At 40.6% G+C, this 24,576-nt stretch overlaps 2 protein-coding genes across 5 annotated transcripts in view; one reads left to right on the top strand and one right to left on the bottom strand.

The window, feature by feature from the left end:
- Positions 1-4,227: 4,227 nt before the first annotated feature.
- Positions 4,228-8,049, top strand: LOC307145065 (vimentin; the record flags this gene model as incomplete). 2 transcript variants are annotated; one of them, XM_079847897.1, is made up of 3 exons in its annotated part: positions 4,228-4,693; positions 5,444-6,124; positions 7,678-8,049. In XM_079847897.1, the coding sequence occupies 3 exons, from the start codon at positions 4,228-4,230 to the stop codon at positions 7,737-7,739; spliced, it is 1,209 nt and encodes a 402-aa protein (XP_079704023.1). In that variant the 3' UTR covers positions 7,740-8,049. The 2 variants fall into 2 exon arrangements, with proteins under 2 accessions (XP_079704023.1, XP_079704022.1); XM_079847896.1 differs by having other exon boundaries at positions 7,675-8,049.
- A 4,553-nt stretch (positions 8,050-12,602) lies between these two features.
- The window catches only part of nop14 (NOP14 nucleolar protein homolog (yeast)), a 30,450-nt gene continuing 18,476 nt past the window's right edge, over positions 12,603-24,576 (bottom strand). For all 3 annotated transcript variants that reach the window (XM_079846861.1, XM_079846862.1, XM_079846863.1), the window contains 5 exons: positions 17,362-17,509; positions 14,676-14,823; positions 13,859-13,977; positions 13,491-13,646; positions 12,603-12,911 (listed from right to left, as the gene is read on the bottom strand). In XM_079846861.1, coding sequence (XP_079702987.1) covers positions 12,815-12,911; positions 13,491-13,646; positions 13,859-13,977; positions 14,676-14,823; positions 17,362-17,509 — 668 coding nt within the window. In that variant the 3' untranslated portion in view covers positions 12,603-12,814. The remainder of the gene's footprint in view (positions 12,912-13,490; positions 13,647-13,858; positions 13,978-14,675; positions 14,824-17,361; positions 17,510-24,576) is intronic.

Raw genomic sequence — 24,576 nt, 5'->3', positions numbered from 1 at the left:
GACTGTCTGCTGACTGACCCCCTGTGTTTACCGCGGTAACCAGCCTCAGATCAAGAGGATTAATGTTGGGTGAAACAGTTTAACTAGATTAGACAGAAAACTAATGTTTATGCTAAGATAGAAAGTGTGTGAAATTAGTTTGCACTTATAGTGTTGGTTAATACTGAGACTGTAAATCATCTCTTTATTAGAGCTACTAATAGGACATTGTGGTAATGTTTTAATGCCATAAAAATCATTATATTTTAGAGCTTTCGGGTAAATAGAGTAAAGTTGGTGTGTGTGTGTGTGTGTGTGTGTGTGTGTGTGTGTGTGTGTGTGTGTGTGTGTGTGTGTGTGTGTGTGTGTGTGTGTGTGTGTGTGTGTGTGTGTGTGTGTGTGTGTGTATCAGAGGTTAGTTGTCGCAGCCAGAAAAATGGAACATAACTGGAAGAAAACAAAACTAGAGGTTTTTCGCATTTCGTGGAGAGAGAGCTCAATTACTTACAGAGAGGCTTTAAAAATCTCTCTTAGAAGAAAACAAACACACTAGGTATTTATTTGAAACAGTGGCTAAACTAACGAAAAATAAAGCTTCTACTTCAGAAGTTTCCAAGCAACACAGCAGTAATGACTTTATGAACTTCTTTACTTATAAGATTGATAATATCAGGGACAAAATTATAACTCTGCAACCGTCTACTACAGTATCGCATCAGGCAGTGCATTGTAGTCTCCCTGAGGAAAAATTAGATTCATTCGTTGCTATAGGAGAGGAAGAATTTACTAAACTCTTTAAATCATCTAAATCAACAACATGTATGTTAGACCCTATACCGACTAAGCTACTGAAAGAGATGCTTCCAGAGGTCATAGATCCTCTTCTTAATATCATTAATTCATCTTTGTCTCTAGGATACGTACCAAAAACCTTTAAGCTGGCTATGATTAAAACCGATCTCGAATCTTCCTTTTCTGTCAAAGATATTAGAAAAGGCAGTATCCTCACAACTGTGTTCCTTTTTAGAAAGAAATGATATCTGCGAGGATTTCCAGTCAGGATTTAGACCGTACCATAGTACTGAGACAGCTCTCGTTAGAGTCACAAATGATTTGCTCTTATCATCCGATCGTGGTTGTATCTCTCTATTAGTGTTACTCGATCTTAGTGCTGCGTTTGACACTATTGACCACAACATTCTTTTAAATAGACTCGAAAATTATGTTGGCATTAGTGGAATTGCACTAGCATGGTTTAAATCATACTTATCTGACCGTTATCAGTTTGTAGCAGTAAATGAAGAGATGTCTCATCGATCACAAGTTCAGTATGGCGTACCACAAGGCTCAGTACTAGGACCGCTGCTGTTCACTCTGTACATGCTACCCACACACACACACACACACACACACACACACACACACACACACACACAATTCACAAAATTAACGGAATGCATAGCTGATATAAAAAAATTGGATGACTAGTAATTTCCTACTACTTAATTCTGAAAAAAAAAAGAGTTTCTCTGTCATCTCAAAATTTATGATTTGATAACTAAATGCCATTCACTGAATTAACTTGCAAGAATGTAACTTGCTGTCAATAGAGTTGAAGGCGTTATAAACCATTTACAATAAACAGTTTAACAATGTTAATATTGCAGGCTCTAAATTATTGAATTAGTATTTTACTTCAATTAAAGTTTATTAGAACTGAACATATTTGCACAAGAAAAAGCCATAGCTTTATCCTTAACTCATGCGGATCCAGGCTATAAAACTAATACATGTTCTTTTGTAGTTTCCCAAATGGAAAATTACATACAGTTCATGCATATCCAGAGTTAACTGTAACTTATATTTAACATAATACACAGTATTAACTGCAGTTTCATCTTTGTCCACTAGATGACACAACTAGCTTTTCAAAGGCTTTAGTTCAGATTGGAGAGTGTAAAGAGAAGCCGGATCTGAAGATCTGATGTGTCACATATGAAGCAGAAACTTAATGAATCTGATCCTGTTCTATTACAGAATCAGTGTCACTTTACACTTAGTCTTTCAGCTCCAGCTCTGATGTTGTTTTAATGTGATCTTCTTGTTAACATCCTATTAACTTTTCACATTCTTGCTTCGGTCTTAAATTGTGTTAGCCAGCACTGTCATAAAAAGCAATACGGTACGCACAATATTAATAACAGCAGTAATTAGAGTAGAAACTATGGTGAACCGACATCAGCTGAACAATGACACTATATGATGGTTGGTAAGCTTTGCTAATACTTTATAAGAGTTACTGTATGAACGTTTTGACCCGCTCAATGAAAGTTTATGAGAATTTGGGAATGTTTGGAGTCCGATACAGGAATTCAGGAAGTCAGATCAGTTAGAAAAGACACAGTATCCCGAGTCATAACAGTCCGAGTCGAGTTTAAAGCTCTAGGAGGAGATGCTGTCTAAAATGTATTCTCAGAAGGAACAGAAATAGTAGATCAGTGTGTCAGCTGGTGTGGCGAGCCTCAGTCTCTGTTAAGACAAAGACAGTTTTGAGACATCCACTTTTATCTAATACATTGAGAAAGAAAGGCCACAGCCACATTATCATCAGAATGTATGTAAATCTGCATAAAAATAAAAAGTTAGGAAAGAGGGAAAATGTAAATGAGTAAAAGAGAAAAGGGCCTAAAACAGACCCCTGAGGAACGCCAGATCGAAAACACACAACCTCAGACACTTAAACTAGTGCAGTATCAGAAACAATCTCTCAGCGGCTGATTAAAAGAGTGATCTACAGTTATTCTTCCGTAATAGTGTCAGATAATATCACTGGCTTGTTGTTAACAGAGTGTGCGTTGAAAAGCTGATGAGGTTGAAGAGTGATGTATACAGCGCAGGATTCCTGCATATCTATATTAACAGCATCAGTCAGTGTCAGTGATGTGAAGAGCTGAGACCGTCATAATATTCTCATGAGACGATCACATTCCAGCTACACACACACACACACACACACGTCATTTTCACGTCATATATCAACTCAAACCAGCTTAAATCTGCAGCTGAAAAAAATCTGGTATAGAGTTTACTCAGAGATCACTAGTAAATTTCACAAATATTTACATAGAAATGGCATGTTGAATTAAACATGAAATTTTGAGGTAGAAAAACATACTCCAATAAATAACCTATTCACAACTTCAAAAAAAATTGTTTTACAGTGTACATGCAACTCTCAAATAGAATTGTTTAATTAGATCAAAATGAAGTGAGTTTATACTTAAAACAAGAGCAAATACCTGCAAGTGGAGTCAGAAAAATAAAATTCATTCAAATGGAAAACAAGATTATTTTTCTGACTCCATTGGCAGATATTTGTTCTTGTTTTAAGCACAAACTCAATTCATTTTAATATTTTTTTCATTAAACAAAGCGTAATATCTTCACTCCTCCAGTAAATGTATCTCGTTTTCCAGTACAAATATCTAAACATTCTTAAATCAAGATATATTTACTGGAGAAGCAGCAAAATGACTGAAGTCTTCTTTCATGATTTTCATTCTTTTATGAAAATTTGATCAAAATGAAGTGAGTTTATGCTTAAAACAAGAACAAATATCTGCCAATGGAGTCAGAAAAATAAACTTAATTCAAAGGGAAAACAAGATTATTTTTCTGACTCCACTGAAAAAAATGTGTTCTTGTTTGTGTTTTCATTAAACAAGGCATAATATCTTTAGTCACTTTGCTTCTTCTCAAGTAAATGTATCTTGTTTTCCAGTACAAATATCTAAACATTCTTAAATCAAGATGAAAATATTAAAGAAAGAACCATTTTTTAGTGCAAATCAAGAACACCTGACATACAAATGGAAAGAAACCAGCAGAAAAGAGAGCTAAAGGGCTTGAGTTTATTTGTAAAGCGCATTAATTCATCTGAATGAGGTTATATGGAAACAATGAGCCGCACTGGGCTGAAATGACAGAGAGAAGCAATAGTGATGCTCACACACACACTGGTTATGTGGCACTGGAGTGCGAGAGCCGCTCGGCCTCAAAATAACAATCATACGTGAGCTAATGAGAAACTCAAGCCTTCCAGCTCGCTCATGATCCGCATTTAAAACATGTCAAAACCCTGCAAGACTTTCAAGCGCCAGTGCAAGATTCTTAGCAGGTCCTTATAAACACAACCCGAGAGTCCCGCACCAGGAGAACCTCCGAGAGCAGAAGCCCGAAGATAAAGACATGAGAGGAACGTCGTATTCGCAGAAGAGCCTGAGCGTCAGCGGCTCCAGCCGGATGAGGGTCCAGAGCCCGTCTCCGTCCCGATGCCGAGGCTCGTCGTTCAGCCGAGGGCGAGCCGGGTTCCCGGGTCAGGCTGTGGAAGTCGCCACCGAGATCCATCAGCACCAAACCAACGAGAAGGAGGAGATGCAGGAGCTGAACGTGCGCTTCGCCGGGTACATCGAGAAGGTCCAGGCGCTGGAGACGAGGAACGCTTCGCTGAGAGCCGAGCTGGAGTCGCTTCAGGGACGCTTTAAAGCAGGACCCACCGGCCTCGGGGATGAGTACGAGCTGAAGTTTAAGGAGATGAGGGATCTGATCGAAGCCCTGACCGCTGAGAAGGGCTCGGCCGATATAGAGAGAGGTTACATCGAGGAGGAGGTGGAGGTCTGGAGGATGAAGCTCGAGGAGGAGCTGGCCATCAAAGGTGAGGATTGGAGATGTTCTTAGGTAAAGTCTGCGTGTAGTCAATCATTCTGTCCCTTAAAACTCATCTTTGTTCACCAAAATTACATATTTAAAAAAAAAATTCTTCATGGCTTATTAAGAGCTGGCCATCAAAAGTGAGGATGGAGATGCACAGAATCATGTTCTTACTTAAAAAATAACCCTGTAGTCAATCATTTTATCCCTTAAACTCATCTTTGATCACCAAAATTCCATATTTAAACGTTTCCAAGTCTCTTCTGCTCACCAAGGCTGCATTTATTTGATTAAAAATACACCCCAAAAAACAGTAATATTGTGAAATATTATTCCAGTGTAAATCAGCTGTTTTCTATGTGAATATATAGTAAAGTGTAATTTATTCCTGTGATCAAAGCTGTATTTTCAGCATCATTACTCCAGTCTTCAGTGTCACATGATCCTTCACAAATCACTCTAATATGATGATTTGATGATCAAGAAACATTTATGATTATTATCAGTGATGAAAACAGTTGTGTAATTGTTTTTTCAGGATTCTTTGATGAATAGAAAGTTCAAACGAACAGCATTTATCAGAAATAGAATCTTTTGTAAATAGATTACTCAAGTAGAAAATAATACTCATGTACAGATACTCAAAAAGTGTACTTAAGTACTCAAGTAAATGTACTTCGTTAGTGTCCACCTCTGTTTATTTATATAATACCACTTGTATATGACCTCACTAATGACCTTGATGACTCCACAGAGGAGGCCGAAATGATTCTCCGCGAGTTCCGTCAAGACGTGGACAACGCCACGCTACAGAAGGCCGACCTGGAGAAGCGCATCGAGCAACTGGTGGCCGAGATCGAGTTCCTGAAGAAGCTCCACGACGAGGAGGTCGCCGACCTCCTCAAGCAGATCGAGGAGTCCAAGGTGACGGTGGAGCTGGACTCCGACAGACCCGATCTAGCGGCGTATCTGCGAAACATGCGCGCCGAGATCGAGGCCGTCGCCGCTCGCAACGTCCAAGAGGCCGAGAAGTGGTACAAGGGCAAGTTCGACACTCTGAAAGTGCAGGCCAGCAAACACGAGGGCCACATGAAGACCATGAAGGACGAGATCACCAGCTTCCACAACCAGGTTTCGGACCTGCAGAACCAGATCGACGGTCTGAGGGCCCGTAACGCGGCTCTGGAGCAGCAGCTCGAGGACATGGAGGCCGCGCACCTCGACAAGACGTCCGGTCTGGAGGACATCATCGCTCAGCTGGAGAACCAGCTCTGCGAGACCAAGGTGGAGATGGGGAAATACATGGCCGACTATCAGGAGCTGCTTCACATCAAGCTGAAGCTGGACGCCGAGATCGCCACCTATAGGAAGCTTCTGGAAGGAGAGGAGAAACGGCTTGGGATCTCCGTCGTCGACGGTCTGTCCGCGGTCGCAGGTGAGTTCGCCAAAATATACGAGTGCTTTAGGATTCTCTGTTAGCTTATTAGGGCTGGAATACACTGAATGATTTTTGCACCAATTTACAGTTAGTTTGCAGATTCGAGTTGACAGATTTCACAGGAAATAGTGTTTGGTGGACACAGACTTTCATTCGGTTGAAGGAGATCAAATGTTAATAGGGAAAAAATATGTTCTTAGTGATTCTGTCTCGTTTTCCAGCACAAACATCTACACATTCTTACATCAAGATGCATTTACTGGAGAAGAAGCACAATTACTTAAAAAATTCTGATAAATGTATCAAAATTAAGTGAGTTTATGTTTAAAACAAGAACAAATATCTGCCAATGGGTCAGAAAGTTCATCTTAATTCAAAGGGAAAACAGGATTCTTTTTCTGACCCCTTTGGCAAATATTTGTTCTTTCTTATTTTTTTTTTATAGCAAAAACTGACTTCATTTTAATCAATTTTGATAATTTTTTCAGAAAACAAGACTTAATATTTTGTCATCTTGCTTCTCGCGTAAATGCATCTCGATTTAAGAATGTTTAGATATTTTACTGAAAAAAAGCAGTTTGATATCTTGCACAGATTTTTGAACATATTGATTTCATTTTTCATGCTTCTCCTAGCAATCCGTTCAGGTTTTAACAGTCGTGTATTCCAGCCTTTAGACATAAACTGATAGACGCTACGCAACATTTGAAATATGAACAGATTTTGAACACTCTGCATCATACACTTGCCGACTTTGTAAATGGTTACAGAGGAAAAGTTGGGCATCAAACACTAACAGACTTTCCGATTGTTCCGAACAAACGCTGAATCAAACTTTGTGCTATCAGAGTAATTGTAAATACGGGTTTCCTAGTCCGAATTTCCTAGCCTGAGTTTCCTAGTCAGAAATTCCTAGTTGGAGTTTAATTTTTATTTTTAATTTTAATTTTTTAGTATTTACTACTGGGAAACTGAGATCATTTTGATGGAACTCGGTTTCCGAGTTGAGCGTTCCATAAACTATAAACATGGCAGAGAGCGATTCTTCATTCGTTTTTCCACAACAGCTACATCGCCTTGTCTTGATAAAGTAGTGCATATTTATGTATTACATATAAACATACTATGTATATACATATTACATATATATGAACAACCATTTGAAGCATATTGTTTATTTCGAAATTCCAGAATCGTCAGCAAGCTGACCATCTAGATAGAGCTGTGAATGTTTATATGGTTGTAACGAATGGGACGCTACATTTTATTCAAAGTTAAATATCTTCAGAACATTTTGCCAAAGAAATAGACAAGAATAAACATTGTGTCCTCCATGATTCCTATTCTTTCCGACAAGAGGGTGTTCTTGTCCAATTTCCGACTAGAAAACCCAGACTAGGAATTTCCAACTAGGAAACTTCAACTAGGAAACTTCAACTTGGAATTTCCGACTAGGAAACTTGGATTTATGATAGTTGTGATATTTCATGTAGGCAGCATAGATCTTAGAAAATTCTTGCTCTTAATCGGATATCTTGTTTTCCCAGCAGTGACGGAGGAGAGAACCACGTCTGTGTCCCGCACTGTAGAGACTCACACGACTGTTGCCTGAGGACCGACGGAAGCGTCTGAAGACTCAAACCCGACTAAACCTGTCCCACTAAACTAGCGGAGTTAACTGAGACTCACGAGATGTAGAACGTTGTCTCATGTAAAAGAACCACACTGTTACCAGGTACTAAATAAAGCTTGAGTTCAATGCACACTGGTCTCTGTTGATTACTGGACCCTTGATTTCTGGAGTTTCTACATTTTGTTTCTGGTCACTGTTGTCTTTGGCTTGATCAGTTGGAGTTAAAAAATCAAACATTGATTGATTTTACATCATTAACCTTTTACTGTTTATTGTATAAAGCGTTATAGAAATAAATATGACTTGACATTTAAAATGGCATATGTACGGTTCAATAGCAGTTAGCCTCGTAATAATACACTCATTTAACCTGTTAACTGTGATCAAACTGTTCCACAGGAGGAATTTGGAGTGTTTAAGCTTTTGAATGATGATTACTAAAATATTTCATAGGGAAAATAAACCGGGACTCTGACAGTTAAAGGGCAAAAATATGATTATCCCTCATAAAGAAAGAGTCTCACTGCACAGTTTCCTTTTATTCCTCATAGTCACATACAAAACCTCCTCACGAGAGTAAATGTGCAGTTTATCAGAGTACTCCAGCAGTTCCTGACAGAAAGGATGGTGTTAAACGCATCACTTGACAACAATATAGTCATTCACAGCTCTATTCCGCTAACCCAACTTGAAAACAGCTTGCAGGCGGTTCTGTAATTTTGCTCAAATACAGGCTAGTTTTCATCAAAATGATCAGTTTCCCATTAGCAAATACGACTAGGAAGCTCCAACTACGAATTTCTGACTAGGAAACTCGTATTTATGATAATTCCAATGGCATGTGAAGGCAGCACTAATCGCAATAAACCTGAAACGCTGCCATCGGGATTAGAGTAAATATGAGTTTTCTAGTCAGACATTCGTAGTTGGAGCTTCCTAGTCGGAGTCTGGACATGAACGCCCTCGCAAGTCGTAATTACTACTGGGAAACAGTAAAGATAGCAAAGCTCAAAAGCAATTGAACAGAACAAGCTCGTAAACATGACTTAGGAATTGGGAAGTAGGACATTTCCGACAGAAGACGGCAAGAATGCACAGCAGAAATTGTTCTCCTCTCTGCCGGGTTTAGTTTATGGCCAACTCGGAAACTCTGGGATTAAAATTATCTCAGATTTTCCCAGTAGTTAACCCTTTCATGCATGAATTATGATAACCTCAGTCAGGATTTTTTTTCCTATGTATTTTTATTGCTCTTAGGGCATGAAAAACAAGAATTGATTTTTATTTTATTTTTTTACAAATTTTTCAAAGAGATCTTCAGATGTCCACTTGAGTGTTTAAACTGAAGATATACTGTATTAAATATAAGACAATAATCAAACCGATAAAGTATGTGAATTTAACAAACTAATCAATGCAATTATATCAAATCATGTGAAAACTATAAAATATATACAAAAAATATAAATGCAAAATATTGCAAAGGCCTCATACAACTTCATACAAGTTGCACGCGTATCTTTGATATCAGAACATGAGGACGTGATTCCATCAGAATTTTCTACAGTCTGTCAAGGTACAACTGTGGAAACCACTCAGATGCTCCTTCCAGTGCACCAGAGTATGGAGATTTACCCTTATTAGCTGATAATTCTGATTATGTTCAAGATGGACATGCACATTTCTATCATAGCCCTCCTCTGAGAAAACCTAGCGATACGTTTTTTCAATCTCATCTGAAATGATCAGTGTTGGGGGTAACGCATTACAAGTAACATGCATAACCCATTCAGATAACTTTTTTGATGTTACAAGTAAAGTAATGTGTTACATGCATTACCTAATCAGATTACTTTTTGATCTAACAAATAATTAACTACAAGTAACATGCATTACGTAATCAGATTACTTTTTGATCTAACAAATAATTAACTACAAGTAACATGCATTACGTAATCAGATTACTTTTTGATCTAACAAATAATTAACTACAAGTAACATGCATTACGTAATCAGATTACTTTTTGATCTAACAAATAATTAACTACAAGTAACATGCATTACGTAATCAGATTACTTTTTGATGTTATGAGTAAAGAAACGCATTACAATAACGCACATTACATAATCAGATTACTTTTTGATGTTATGAGGAAGGAAAAGCATTACAAGTAACATGCATTACGTAATCAGATTACTTTTTGATGTTATGAGTAAAAAACGCATTACAATAACGTGCATTATGAAATCAGATTACTTTTTGATCTAACAAGTAAAGTAATGCATTACAAGTGTCATACATAATGTAATCACATGACTTTTTTCGATGTCAATGAAAATTACATTCTAATAATACAAATACATTTATTTACAGTAGAAAAAGTCAATGCATATTAAGTTTTTAAGTTTTAAATTTCAAAAACAATATTCACATTATAATTATGAATTGTAGCTGAAATATAGCAGTTGATGCATGACGTCCACTACAGTGGACATGTGATTAATCAGAGTTTTCTCTCAATCTAAAATCAAAACTTGGAAAATTTTACTGTGAACCAATCTCATTAATTGGTCGCATTAATATATTAAAGATGAATACACTACCCAAAATAATTAATTATTTCCAAAATATCCCTTTGCCCCCCACTACCTCATTTTTCACCACTCTACGAAGAATGTTTATCCAGTTTATTTGGAATAATAAACACCCAAGAGTCCGGACATCTTTGCTTTACCTACCGTACGATAGGGGAGGATTGAAACTCCCAAATATTCAAGCATACTATTGGGCATCCCAGTTAAGAGCGATAATGTTTCATTTTTCAGCAAGTGCTCCTCCTAAATGGCTAGAAATAGAAAATGTATTTGTGAAATCAAAGATTCCTTTTAACTTGTATCTTTATTCAGCCAATATAAAAATATTACAGAAAAATCTGAGTGGAATATCATTTAACCCAATAGTACTGAACATGATTAATGTCTGGGGGAAAGTACGAATTCATCTAAAGGAAAAAGAGTCTCTATCTGTATTTAGCCCAATATGGGGGAATGATCATTTTATACCTGGTCGAAAGGATTTAGGCTTTCGACTCTGGGCTCAGAATGGTGTGTGGAAAGTTAAAGATTTATACAAAGATGGCGTTCTAATGTCATTTACTGATATTACTGATAAGTTCCAAATTTAGGAATATATTATAATATATTATATATTATATAATATTAGGAATTTTATACGTACTGCCCGGGGACAAGGACTCGCTGAGCCAGAGCTAACTAATCTGGAGAGGTGTGTCTAAACCAAGCCTTGGTGGAGGACACACATCTTGTTTATACAGCATGTTATTGTTAGGTTCTCAGGAGTCATCTACATCCAGATTAGCCATGTGGGAACAAGACCTTGGATTGAAGATAGATAAGGAAAAATGGGAGCAAACATGTGCAAAAGCTCAAACACAGACAGTTAACAGCAGACTAAAACTGTTACAGTACAATTGGCTTATGCGTACTTATATAACTCCGGTAAAACTAAACCAAATTTATAGCAACATACCAGATACTTGTTTTAAATGTAAAAGTGCAAAAGGCACATTAATTCATTGTATGTGGGAATGTGATCAAATAAAAGAGTTTTGGAAAGTAATTAATAATATGATATGGCATATAGTCTCAGTGGGATTGCCACTGGATCCTGGGCTTTTCATTATTGGTATTCATCCAGATAACTGGAAAATTAAAAAGGACACTCAAGTATTGATAGACGTGTGTATTCTACATGCCAAACGGCTCATCGCCATTTATTGGAAAAAGATAGAAAGGCCTACTATAACTCGATGGTTAAGAGAAATATCTTCATGCATTGCAGTGGAAAAGATAACATATATTCTTAAGGGTAAAGAAGACCAATTTAAGAGGATTTGAAGTCCCTTTTTATTATTTATTGAGCAAGGGGATATGAACAATATAATAGAGGAGGAACAAAATGCTTGATTAGGTATTATATTCATTTGAAAATATATTTTAATTTGCACTAACCCTATTTTATTTTATTTTATTTCTCTTATCTGTGGCTATTATTGATTGCAGTGTATTGTTAACTCTGACTTCCAAAGTACATACTTTATTATCTAATGTTGGTTTGTGCTATTGCACTTTTCATGTAATATGAGCCCCGGTGTTTTTTTTGTACATTATATGTGATGTTACAGACATGTGATGTACATTGTTGTGTAAGTGTTTAAGAAAATGCAATAAAAACAGTATTACGCAAATTTTTTTACTGTGATATGACTCATTAGATATTGCTTGATGCTGTAATATTTTTTTTACCTACAAGAGTCTCCTAGGACAGAAGGAATGGGTGGATATTCCGGAGCAACTTGGCATGTCTGACTGACCCTGAGTCAAAAAATCGAAACACAACGGCTTGCCACGGTTGCAATTTATAGGATGATGCACCAGGGTCCAATGAAGAGGCTGATGTGCAACTTTGCCATAAAAACCCGTGCAAATTCAAGAAAATGCTTTTTTAACAGCTGTCCACTGTAGTGACCACTATGCGTGAAAGGGTTAAATAAAAAACTTGCAAGGCCGTCAGGTCCAATTTTTGACTAAGAAAAACCAACTAGGAATTTCTGACTAGGAAACTCCAACTTCCAACTAGGAATTTTCAACTAGGAAATACCAACTTCCAACTAGGAAACTCCAACTTGGAATTTTTCCAGAAAAAATAAAATTAAAATTAAAATCAAAGCCATACATCTTGAAGTTATCACAAAAATGTTGCTGTTTTCACAGGATGAATTTTGAGTTTTTAAGCTTTTGAATGATGATTACTCAAATATGTCACTGTCAGATTCCTGGTTTATTGGCTCCTTTCCCAGTTAAAAGGTCAAAAATAAACAAACTGGATTATCCCACATAAAGAGAAAGAGTCTCACTGCACAGTTTCCTTTTATTTCTCACAATGTCACATACAAAACCTCCTCATGAGAGTAAATATGCAGTTTATCAGAGTACTCCAGCAGTTCCTGACAGAGAGGATGGTGTTAAACGAATCACTTCCTCTTCTTCCTCTTCAGGGCCTTCCATTCTCCCTCCTGATTGGCCAGGCTGCCGAAGAGCTCCTTCACCTTCCTCTTCCTCTCCGAATCCCTGACGCACAAACACAACACCATCAGAGACACGACACGACACATCATGTGACACAGACGTCAATCACATGACAATCACATGACAATCACATAGGGCTGCACAATTAATCGAATCTGTAATTGTGATTATAATTACGGATGCCACAATTATGTAATCGTTCAAAGGCGCAACTACCAAAATAAAAGTCCACTAACATTATTGTGTGTGTAAGATGTGTTTCTCTTTCTCCAGCGGATCTTAAGGGTTTTCCCACATTGTTTTAATTTTAGTTTTAGAATAACATTAGAATAACATGCATATTTCTACTTTGGTTTGGTTTCTTTAAATATTTTATCTTTTTTATATTTGACATCTGAGGCTCAATGCTGTAGAAAAGCAAAGTTTCTCAGGAAGAGTGTTTTCAGCTTGTTTATTACAGTCGCTTCATAAAGCCATTCAAAACATCAGTCAATGTAAATTATGATCATCATAATTAAATAATCGCAATTACAATTCCATGGGAATAATCGACAATTATGATTTCTGTCATAATCGTGCAGGCCTACAATCACATCACATGACGCATCACATGACACTCACCTGCTCATGATGTCACTGAGCTTCTCCCGGGCCAGGAACCGCGTGTCCTTCCGGATCTCCCTCAGCGCTCCCTTAAACTCACGCTTGTGCTTGTGCTTGAGTCGCTCTCGCTCCTTCTCTTCTTTAGTGTTCCCTCGCTTTTTACCGTAATCCAGACTGGAGGAGAAAGAAGAGTCAAGTCTCCGTTATTTATAGTTTCACAGAGATAACAGGAGAATAATGCAGCAAACAGCCAACAGTGTGTGATTATGATTATGATTATGATTATGATTCAGGAGCATTACATAAGTAACGAAGATTAGTGCTAGAAGTTCAAGCAAGGCCGATCTGTCAGAGGGAAACGAGTTTCTAGTTCCTGTTTGACTCACATTTCCACAATTTTCGGTGTGAAGAGCTTCAGTGGGATGGGCTTCTTCTTCTTGAACACCAGAGGTGCATGCTGGGAAGGCTTTTCAGGAATGGCATCTAATATCTCTCTGTGAAGATCCTGCAGATATAAAGATATAGCCAGAATGAATAAGAACGAGCTGTTGGTTGTGAGCGTGAGGGGCTTTCGCACCGGGCAGTTGCAGGAACGAGACCGAGAACTAATGGTTCCCTGAGGCGGTCTGTCTGTGTTGTTCAAGCGCTGTATAAATGAACCGTTTTCCTGGTTGTGTTCGCACCGCTAGCAGGAACTCTAAAGTGACGCGAGACACGCTTGTTGTTGGGACTTTTATTTTGACGGCGCTGAGAACGACTGAACACAGCGCTCACATTCTCCTGCTCATTAGTGTACGATCTGTCGAATACGTTATTAGATAGAACTTTCATACACAGAAGTAGCCAGTAATGAAGAGTTATTAGCGTGTGTGTGTGTGTGTGTGTGTGTGTGTGTGTTTGATGTCCAGTGTTGCTGAGCAGAAACACATCATCATGTTTCTCTCGTCTCCTCAAAGTCACGCTGGGTGTTCTCCTCAGGGTAAAGGTCAAGAGCTTCATCTGTCTCTGTGTTTCGCGTGTGTTCGGCCAATCAGAGAACACTAACGATAGTTCCTCTAGCGCTGGCTTAGACCGACTGAAGGAGGAGTAAAGTAGTTCCTCCAAAAGAGTTCCTGGAACTAAAATCGGTCCTGGTTCCTGCGGTGCGAACGCCAGTGGTTGTAGGACCGGTGAAACGGTGTGATGTCGTGAGCGCGCACGAACCTGTGTGCAGGAAGGGTAGAGCGCCACAGGAAGATGGTTCAGGAGGAGCGTTCTGATTGGCTGGAAGATGTGAGAGTATGACGGCAGGTCCTGATAGAGAGACGTGCATCGCTTCACCAGATCCAGACACGAGTCGACGAGAGACAGCCTGAAACACACACATCATCACTACATTACCCATGATTCCACAGAACATCTCCACCAATCAGAGAATCTGAATAAGCAAGAGCTGCACCCACTACTATGAAGCACTGAACATCACAATAGTTTTAAATATACTGAATATATATATATATATATATATATATATATAGTCATGGTCAGAATTATTAATTAATGAATTAATTAACCGAATCCTGACAGCCTCTGCTGGAACTCTTATAACGGGCCGTGGTCGATCTTCCATCAGGACAACGATCCAAAACACACTCAATGTTGTGTTGATTTTGATGTTTGAGTGAGTGAGTGAGTGAGTGAGTGAGTGAGTGAGTGAGTGAGTGATTGAGAGTGTGTGTGAGTGAGTGAGTGAGTGAGTGTGAGTGAGAGTGTGTGTGAGTGTGTGTGAGTGTAAGTGAGTGAGTGAGTGAGTGAGTGAGTGAGTGAGTGAGTGAGTGAGTGAGTGAGTGAGTGAGTGTAAGTGAGTGAGAGTGAGTGAGAGTGAGTGAGTGAGTGAGTGAGAGTGTGTGTGAGTGTGTGTGTGTGTGTGAGAGTGAGTGTGAGTGAGTGAGTGAGAGTGAGAGTGAGTGAGAGTGAGTGAGTGAGTGAGAGTGAGTGAGTGTAAGTGAGTGAGTGAGTGAGTAAGTGAGTGAGTGAGAGTGAGTGAGTGTAAGTGAGTGAGTGAGTGAGTAAGTGAGTGAGTGAGTGAGTGAGAGTGAGTGAGAGTGAGTGAGTGAGTGAGTGAGTGAGTGAGTGAGAGTGTGTGTGAGTGTAAGTGAGTGAGAGTGAGTGAGTGAGTGAGTGAGTGAGTGAGAGTGAGTGAGTGAGTGAGTGAGTGAGAGTGTGTGTGAGTGTGTGTGTGTGTGTGAGAGTGAGTGTGAGTGAGTGAGTGAGAGTGAGAGTGAGTGAGTGAGTGAGTGAGTGAGTGAGTGAGAGTGAGTGAGTGTAAGTGAGTGAGTGAGTGAGTAAGTGTGTGAGTGAGAGTGAGTGAGTAAGTGAGTGAGTGAGTAAGTGAGTGAGTGAGTGAGAGTGAGTGAGAGTGAGTGAGTGAGTGAGTGAGTGAGTGAGTGAGTGAGTGAGTGAGAGTGTGTGTGAGTGTAAGTGAGTGAGAGTGAGTGAGTGAGTGAGTGAGTGAGTGAGTGAGTGAGTGAGAGTGAGTGAGTGTAAGTGAGTGAGTGAGTGAGTGAGTGAGTGAGTGATTGAGAGTGTGTGTGAGTGAGTGAGTGAGTGAGTGTGAGTGAGAGTGTGTGTGAGTGTGTGTGAGTGTAAGTGAGTGAGTGAGAGTGAGTGAGTGAGTGAGTGAGTGAGTGAGTGAGTGAGTGAGTGTAAGTGAGTGAGAGTGAGTGAGAGTGAGTGAGTGAGAGTGTGTGTGTGTGTGAGAGTGAGTGTGAGTGAGTGAGTGAGAGTGAGAGTGAGTGAGAGTGAGTGAGTGAGTGAGTGAGAGTGAGTGAGTGTAAGTGAGTGAGTGAGTGAGTAAGTGAGTGAGTGAGTGAGTGAGAGTGAGTGAGAGTGAGTGAGTGAGTGAGTGAGTGAGAGTGTGTGTGAGTGTAAGTGAGTGAGAGTGAGTGAGTGAGTGAGTGAGTGAGTGAGTGAGAGTGAGTGAGTGTAAGTGAGTGAGTGAGTGAGTGAGTGAGTGAGTGAGTGATTGAGAGTGTGTGTGAGTGAGTGAGTGAGTGAGTGTGAGTGAGAGTGTGTGTGAGTGTGTGTGAGTGTAAGTGAGTGAGTGAGTGAGTGAGTGAGTGAGTGAGTGAGTGAGTGTGAGTGAGAGTGAGTGAGTGAGTGAGTGAGTGTAAGTGAGTGAGAGTGAGTGAGAGTGAGTGAGTGAGTGAGTGAGAGTGTGTGTGAGTGTAAGTGAGTGAGAGTGAGAGTGAGTGAGAGTGAGTGAGTGAGAGTGAGTGAGTGAGTGTAAGTGAGTGAGTGAGTAAGTGAGTGAGTGAGTGAGTGAGAGTGAGTGAGAGTGAGTGAGTGAGTGAGTGAGTGAGAGTGTGTGTGAGTGTAAGTGAGTGAGAGTGAGTGAGTGAGTGAGTGAGTGTAAAGTGAGTGAGTGTAAGTGAGTGAGTGAGTGAGTGAGTGAGTGAGTGAGTGAGAGTGAGTGAGTGATTGAGAGTGTGTGTGAGTGAGTGATTGAGAGTGTGTGTGAGTGAGTGATTGAGTGTGTGTGAGTGTAAGTGAGTGAGTGAGTGTAAAGTGAGTGAGTGTAAGTGAGTGAGTGAGTGAGAGTGAGTGAGTGTAAGTGAGTGAGAGTGAGTGAGTGAGTGAGTGTAAAGTGAGTGAGTGTAAGTGAGTGAGTGAGTGAGTGAGAGTGAGTGAGTGAGTGTGAGTGAGTGAGTGAGTGAGTGAGTGAGTGAGTGAGTGAGTGAGTGTGAGTGAGTGAGTGAGTGAGTGAGTGAGTGAGAGTGAGTGAGTGATTGAGAGTGTGTGTGTGTGTGAGTGAGTGATTGAGTGTGTGTGAGTGTAAGTGAGTGAGTGAGTGAGTGAGTGAGTGAGTGTAAGTGAGTGAGTGAGTGAGTGAGTGAGTGTGTGAGTGTACCTGCAGTGCTCTCTCTCCGCTGGACACCTGACAGCTGTATGCAGTGACACTGGTTTCCTGTTCCAGCTCTGAGACGCGCTTGGATCCGTCAGAACCAACAGATCGCAGTTCTTCCCCTGCTGTCTGAACGGACTCAACACCGCATAACCTACATACACACACACACCACGGTCAGAACCACAACATGAACAGTAGCACAACACACATGGTCAGGTGACACGCAACATCGATTTACACCAAAAGAGTAACACTTGAACTTGACGCACAACTAAATGACAGCAATTGATAACTCTCGCGGTTCAAACAAACAGGACTGGGCAACCGCGCTCGTGCACTTTAATGATGGATAGATGCACTTTAATGATGGACAGATGCACTTTTATGATGGACAGATGCACTTTTATGATGGACAGATGCACTTTTATGATGGACAGATGCACTTTTATGATGGACAGATGCACTTTTATGATGATAGATGCACTTTTATGATGGACAGATGCACTTTTATGACGGACAGATGCACTTTTATGATGGACAGATGCACTTTTATGACGGACAGATGCACTTTTATGATGGACAGATGCACTTTTATGACGGACAGATGCACTTTTATGATGGACAGATGCACTTTTATGACGGACAGATGCACTTTTATGATGGATAGATGCACTTTTATGATGATAGATGCACTTTTATGATGGATAGATGCACTTTTATGATGATAGATGCACTTTTATGATGATAGATGCACTTTTATGATGGACAGATGCACTTTTATGATGATAGATGCACTTTTATGATGGATAGATGCACTTTTATGATGGATAGATGCACTTTTATGACGGACAGATGCACTTTTATGACGGACGGATAGATGCACTTTTATGATGGACAGATGCACTTTTATGATGGACAGATGCACTTTTATGATGGACAGATGCACTTTTATGACGGACAGATGCACTTTTATGATGGATAGATGCACTTTTATGACAGACAGATGCACTTTTATGATGGATAGATGCGCTTTTATGATGGATAGATGCACTTTTATGATGGACAGATGCACTTTTATGACGGACAGATGCACTTTTATGATGGATAGATGCACTTTTATGACAGACAGATGCACTTTTATGATGGACAGATGCACTTTTATGATGGACAGATGCACTTTTATGACGGACAGATGCACTTTTATGATGGATAGATGCACTTTTATGACAGACAGATGCACTTTTATGATGGATAGATGCGCTTTTATGATGGACAGATGCACTTTTATGATGGACAGATGCACTTTTATGACGGACAGATGCACTTTTATGATGGATAGATGCACTTTTATGACAGACAGATGCACTTTTATGATGGATAGATGCGCTTTTATGATGGATAGATGCACTTTTATGACAGACAGATGCACTTTTATGATGGATAGATGCACTTTTATGATGGATAGATGCACTTTTATGATGGATAGATGCACTTTTATGACGGACAGATGCACTTTTATGATGGACAGATGCACTTTTATGACGGACGGATAGATGCACTTTTATGATGGACAGATGCACTTTTATGATGGACAGATGCACTTTTATGACGGACAGATGCACTTTTATGATGGACAGATGCACTTATGATGGATAGATGCACTTTTATGACAGACAGATGCACTTTTATGACGGACGGATAGATGCACTTTTATGATGGACAGATGCACTTTTATGACGGACAGATGCACTTTTATGACGGACGGATAGATGCACTTTTATGACGGATAGATGCACTTTTATGACGGACGGATAGATGCACTTTTATGACGGACAGATGCACTTTTATGACGGACGGATAGATGCACTTTTATGACGGATAGATGCACTTTTATGACGGACGGATAGATGCACTTTTATGACAGACAGATGCACTTTTATGACGGACGGATAGATGCACTTTTATGACGGATAGATGCACTTTTATGACGGACGGATAGATGCACTTTTATGATGATAGATGCACTTTTATGATGGACAGATGCACTTTTATGATGGACAGATGCACTTTTATGACGGATAGATGCGCTTTTATGACAGACAGATGCGCTTTTATGACGGACAGATGCACTTTTATGACGGACAGATGCACTTTTATGACGGACAGATGCACTTTTATGACGGATAGATGCACTTTTATGACGGATAGATGCACTTTTATGACAGACAGATGCACTTTTATGATGGACAGATGCACTTTTATGATGGACAGATGCACTTTTATGATGGACAGATGCACTTTTATGAAGGACAGATGCACTTTTATGACGGACAGATGCACTTTTATGACGGACAGATGCACTTTTATGACGGACAGATGCACTTTTATGACGGACAGATGCACTTTTATGACGGACAGATGCACTTTTATGATGGACAGATGCACTTTTATGATGGACAGATGCACTTTTATGATGGATAGATGCACTTTTATGACGGATAGATGCACTTTTATGACAGACAGATGCACTTTTATGACGGACGGATAGATGCACTTTTATGACAGACAGATGCACTTTTATGATGGACAGATGCACTTTTATGATGGACAGATGCACTTTTATGATGGACAGATGCACTTTTATGATGGACAGATGCACTTTTATGAAGGACAGATGCACTTTTATGACGGACAGATGCACTTTTATGACGGACAGATGCACTTTTATGACGGACAGATGCACTTTTATGACGGACAGATGCACTTTTATGATGGATAGATGCACTTTTATGATGGATAGATGCACTTTTATGATGGATAGATGCACTTTTATGATGGACAGATGCACTTTTATGAAGGACAGATGCACTTTTATGACGGACAGATGCACTTTTATGACGGACAGATGCACTTTTATGACGGACAGATGCACTTTTATGACGGACAGATGCACTTTTATGACGGACAGATGCACTTTTATGACGGACAGATGCACTTTTATGACGGACGGATAGATGCACTTTTATGATGGATAGATGCACTTTTATGATGGACAGATGCACTTTTATGATGGACAGATGCACTTTTATGATGGACAGATGCACTTTTATGAAGGATAGATGCACTTTTATGACAGACAGATGCACTTTTATGACAGACAGATGCACTTTTATGATGGACAGATGCACTTTTATGATGGATAGATGCACTTTTATGATGATAGATGCACTTTTATGATGGATAGATGCACTTTTATGATGGACAGGTGCACTTTTATGACGGACGGATAGATGCACTTTTATGATGGACAGGTGCACTTTTATGACGGACGGATAGATGCACTTTTATGACGGACGGATGCACTTTTATGATGGATAGATGCACTTTTATGACGGACGGATAGATGCACTTTTATGATGGACAGGTGCACTTTTATGACGGACGGATAGATGCACTTTTATGATGGACAGGTGCACTTTTATGATGGACAGGTGCACTTTTATGATGGACAGGTGCACTTTTATGACGGACGGATAGATGCACTTTTATGACGGACGGATGCACTTTTATGACGGACGGATAGATGCACTTTTATGATGGATAGATGCACTTTTATGACGGACGGATAGATGCACTTTTATGACGGACGGATAGATGCACTTTTATGATGGACAGATTCACTTTTATGATGGACAGATGCACTTTTATGATGGACAGATTCACTTTTATGATGGACAGATGCACTTTTATGATGGACAGATTCACTTTTATGATGGACAGATGCACTTTTATGATGGACAGATGCACTTTTATGATGGACAGATTCACTTTTATGATGGACAGATGCACTTTTATGATGGACAGATTCACTTTTATGATGGACAGATGCACTTTTATGATGGACAGATGCACTTTTATGACGGACAGATGCACTTTTATGATGGATAGATGCACTTTTATGACGGACGGATGCACTGGAGTCCTGAAATACTGTAGCTTGTGATGCTGTACTGGACAAGATCCGAGAGGAAACACCCAGATTCCTCACACACTCACTCACACACACACTCACTCACACACTCACACACGACAAGAGCAGAGAGGAAACACCCAGATTCCTCACACACTCACTCACACACACACACACACACACACACACACACGACAAGAACAGAGAGGAAACACCCAGATTCCTCACACACACACACACACACAATGAGAGCAGAGAGGAAACACCCAGAATCCTCTTCCTGTTTCCACATGAGCAGCTCATTGTGTTTGAACACATGAAGGAATATCTGACTGTACGCTCAAGTCTGTCGAATATTTCCCATCACAGCCAGACGTGACACCAGTTTACACAGCAGTGAGAGTATTTCTGCTGCTCATGTGAACCGAAACACACACACACACACTCACTCTCTTTCACACACACTCTAACTCACACACTCACTCTAGGGGTGTGTGATATATATCGTCTGCTATAATATCGTAATTGTTTAAACAATGTGCTATTTGACATTATCGAGTACAGCCTATCCCTCACACACACACACACACACAGTGTACGCATACTCTACGTGATGTAGTCTAGTAGATTAGACTAGTGCGGGTGTGCATTCAGAGTGCACACTTTTACTGCGTTATTTATATCATTTAGTAATTAATATCACAAGAGTGCAGTTTTTCTCCAAATATCAGCATGATAACAAATGTGATATTGATTTTATACGTTTAATAAAAAAGAAGTTCATATTAGGTGACTTAAAGTGACTTTTCGCCAACGAAAATAATTCCAAAAAAAAAAAGCCACACACGGCGGTGTTTCCTTACTGAGTGAATCAGCCGTTTGAGCGAATCAGACGTTTGAGTGAATCAGCCGTTTGAGCGAATCAGCCGTTTGAGTCAATCAGCCGTTTGAGTCAATCAGCCGTTTGAGTGAATCAGCCGTTTGAGCGAATCAGACGTTTGAGTGAATCAGCCGTTTGAGCGAATCAGCCGTTTGAGTCAATCAGCCGTTTGAGCGAATCAGCCGTTTGAGTCAATCAGCCGTTTGAGCGAATCAGCCGTTTGAGCGAATCAGACGTTTGAGTGAATCAGCCGTTTGAGCGAATCAGCCGTTTGAGTCAATCAGCCGTTTGAGTCAATCAGCCGTTTGAGTGAATCAGCCGTTTGAGCGAATCAGACGTTTGAGCGAATCAGACGTTTGAGCGAATCAGCCGTTTGAGTCAATCAGCCGTTTGAGCCAATCAGCCGTTTGAGCCAATCAGCCGTTTGAGCCAATCAGCCGTTTGAGCCAATCAGCCGTTTGAGCCAATCAGCCGTTGAAGCGAATCAGCCGTTTGAGTGAATCAGCCGTTTGACTGAATCAGCCGTTTGACTGAATCAGCCGTTTGAGTGAATCAGCCGTTTGAGTGAATCAGCCGTTTGAGCGAATCAGCCGTTTGAGCGAATCAGCCGTTTGAGCGAATCAGCCGTTTGAGCGAATCAGCCGTTTGAAGCGAATCAGCCGTTTGAGTCAATCAGCCGTTTGAGTCAATCAGCCGTTTGAGTGAATCAGCCGTTTGAGCGAATCAGACGTTTGAGTGAATCAGCCGTTTGAGCGAATCAGCCGTTTGAGTCAATCAGCCGTTTGAGCGAATCAGCCGTTTGAGTCAATCAGCCGTTTGAGCGAATCAGCCGTTTGAGCGAATCAGACGTTTGAGTGAATCAGCCGTTTGAGCGAATCAGCCGTTTGAGTCAATCAGCCGTTTGAGTCAATCAGCCGTTTGAGTGAATCAGCCGTTTGAGCGAATCAGACGTTTGAGTGAATCAGCCGTTTGAGCGAATCAGCCGTTTGAGTCAATCAGCCGTTTGAGCGAATCAGCCGTTTGAGTCAATCAGCCGTTTGAGCGAATCAGCCGTTTGAGCGAATCAGACGTTTGAGTGAATCAGCCGTTTGAGCGAATCAGCCGTTTGAGCCAATCAGCCGTTTGAGTCAATCAGCCGTTTGAGTGAATCAGCCGTTTGAGCCAATCAGCCGTTTGAGCCAATCAGCCGTTTGAGCCAATCAGCCGTTTGAGCCAATCAGCCGTTTGAGCCAATCAGCCGTTTGAGCCAATCAGCCGTTTGAGTGAATCAGCCGTTTGACTGAATCAGCCGTTTGACTGAATCAGCCGTTTGACTGAATCAGCCGTTTGAGTGAATCAGCCGTTTGAGTGAATCAGCCGTTTGAGCGAATCAGCCGTTTGAGCGAATCAGCCGTTTGAGCGAATCAGCCGTTTGAGCGAATCAGCCGTTTGAAGCGAATCAGCCGTTTGACTGAATCAGCCGTTTGAGCGAATCAGCCGTTTGAGCGAATCAGCCGTTTGAATGAATCAGCCGTTTCGTTTGAGTGAATCAGCCGTTTTAATGAATCAGCCGTTTGAGCGAATCAGCCGAGCAAATCAGCCGTTTGAGCGAATCAGCCGTTTGAGCGAATCAGCCGTTTGAGCGAATCAGCCGTTTGAGCGAATCAGCCGTTTGAGTGAATCAGCCGTTTGAGCGAATCAGACGTTTGAGTGAATCAGCCGTTTGAGCGAATCAGCCGTTTGAGTCAATCAGCCGTTTGAGTCAATCAGCCGTTTGAGTGAATCAGCCGTTTGAGCGAATCAGACGTTTGAGTGAATCAGCCGTTTGAGCGAATCAGCCGTTTGAGTCAATCAGCCGTTTGAGCGAATCAGCCGTTTGAGTCAATCAGCCGTTTGAGCGAATCAGCCGTTTGAGCGAATCAGACGTTTGAGTGAATCAGCCGTTTGAGCGAATCAGCCGTTTGAGTCAATCAGCCGTTTGAGTCAATCAGCCGTTTGAGTGAATCAGCCGTTTGAGCGAATCAGACGTTTGAGCGAATCAGACGTTTGAGCGAATCAGCCGTTTGAGTCAATCAGCCGTTTGAGCCAATCAGCCGTTTGAGCCAATCAGCCGTTTGAGCCAATCAGCCGTTTGAGCCAATCAGCCGTTTGAGCCAATCAGCCGTTGAAGCGAATCAGCCGTTTGAGTGAATCAGCCGTTTGACTGAATCAGCCGTTTGACTGAATCAGCCGTTTGAGTGAATCAGCCGTTTGAGTGAATCAGCCGTTTGAGCGAATCAGCCGTTTGAGCGAATCAGCCGTTTGAGCGAATCAGCCGTTTGAGCGAATCAGCCGTTTGAAGCGAATCAGCCGTTTGACTGAATCAGCCGTTTGAGCGAATCAGCCGTTT

Source organism: Squalius cephalus (genome assembly GCF_949319135.1).
Source record: "Squalius cephalus genome assembly, chromosome: 17".
Lineage (NCBI taxonomy): Eukaryota > Metazoa > Chordata > Actinopteri > Cypriniformes > Leuciscidae > Squalius > Squalius cephalus.
This window is presented reverse-complemented; position numbering and strand designations above follow the sequence as displayed.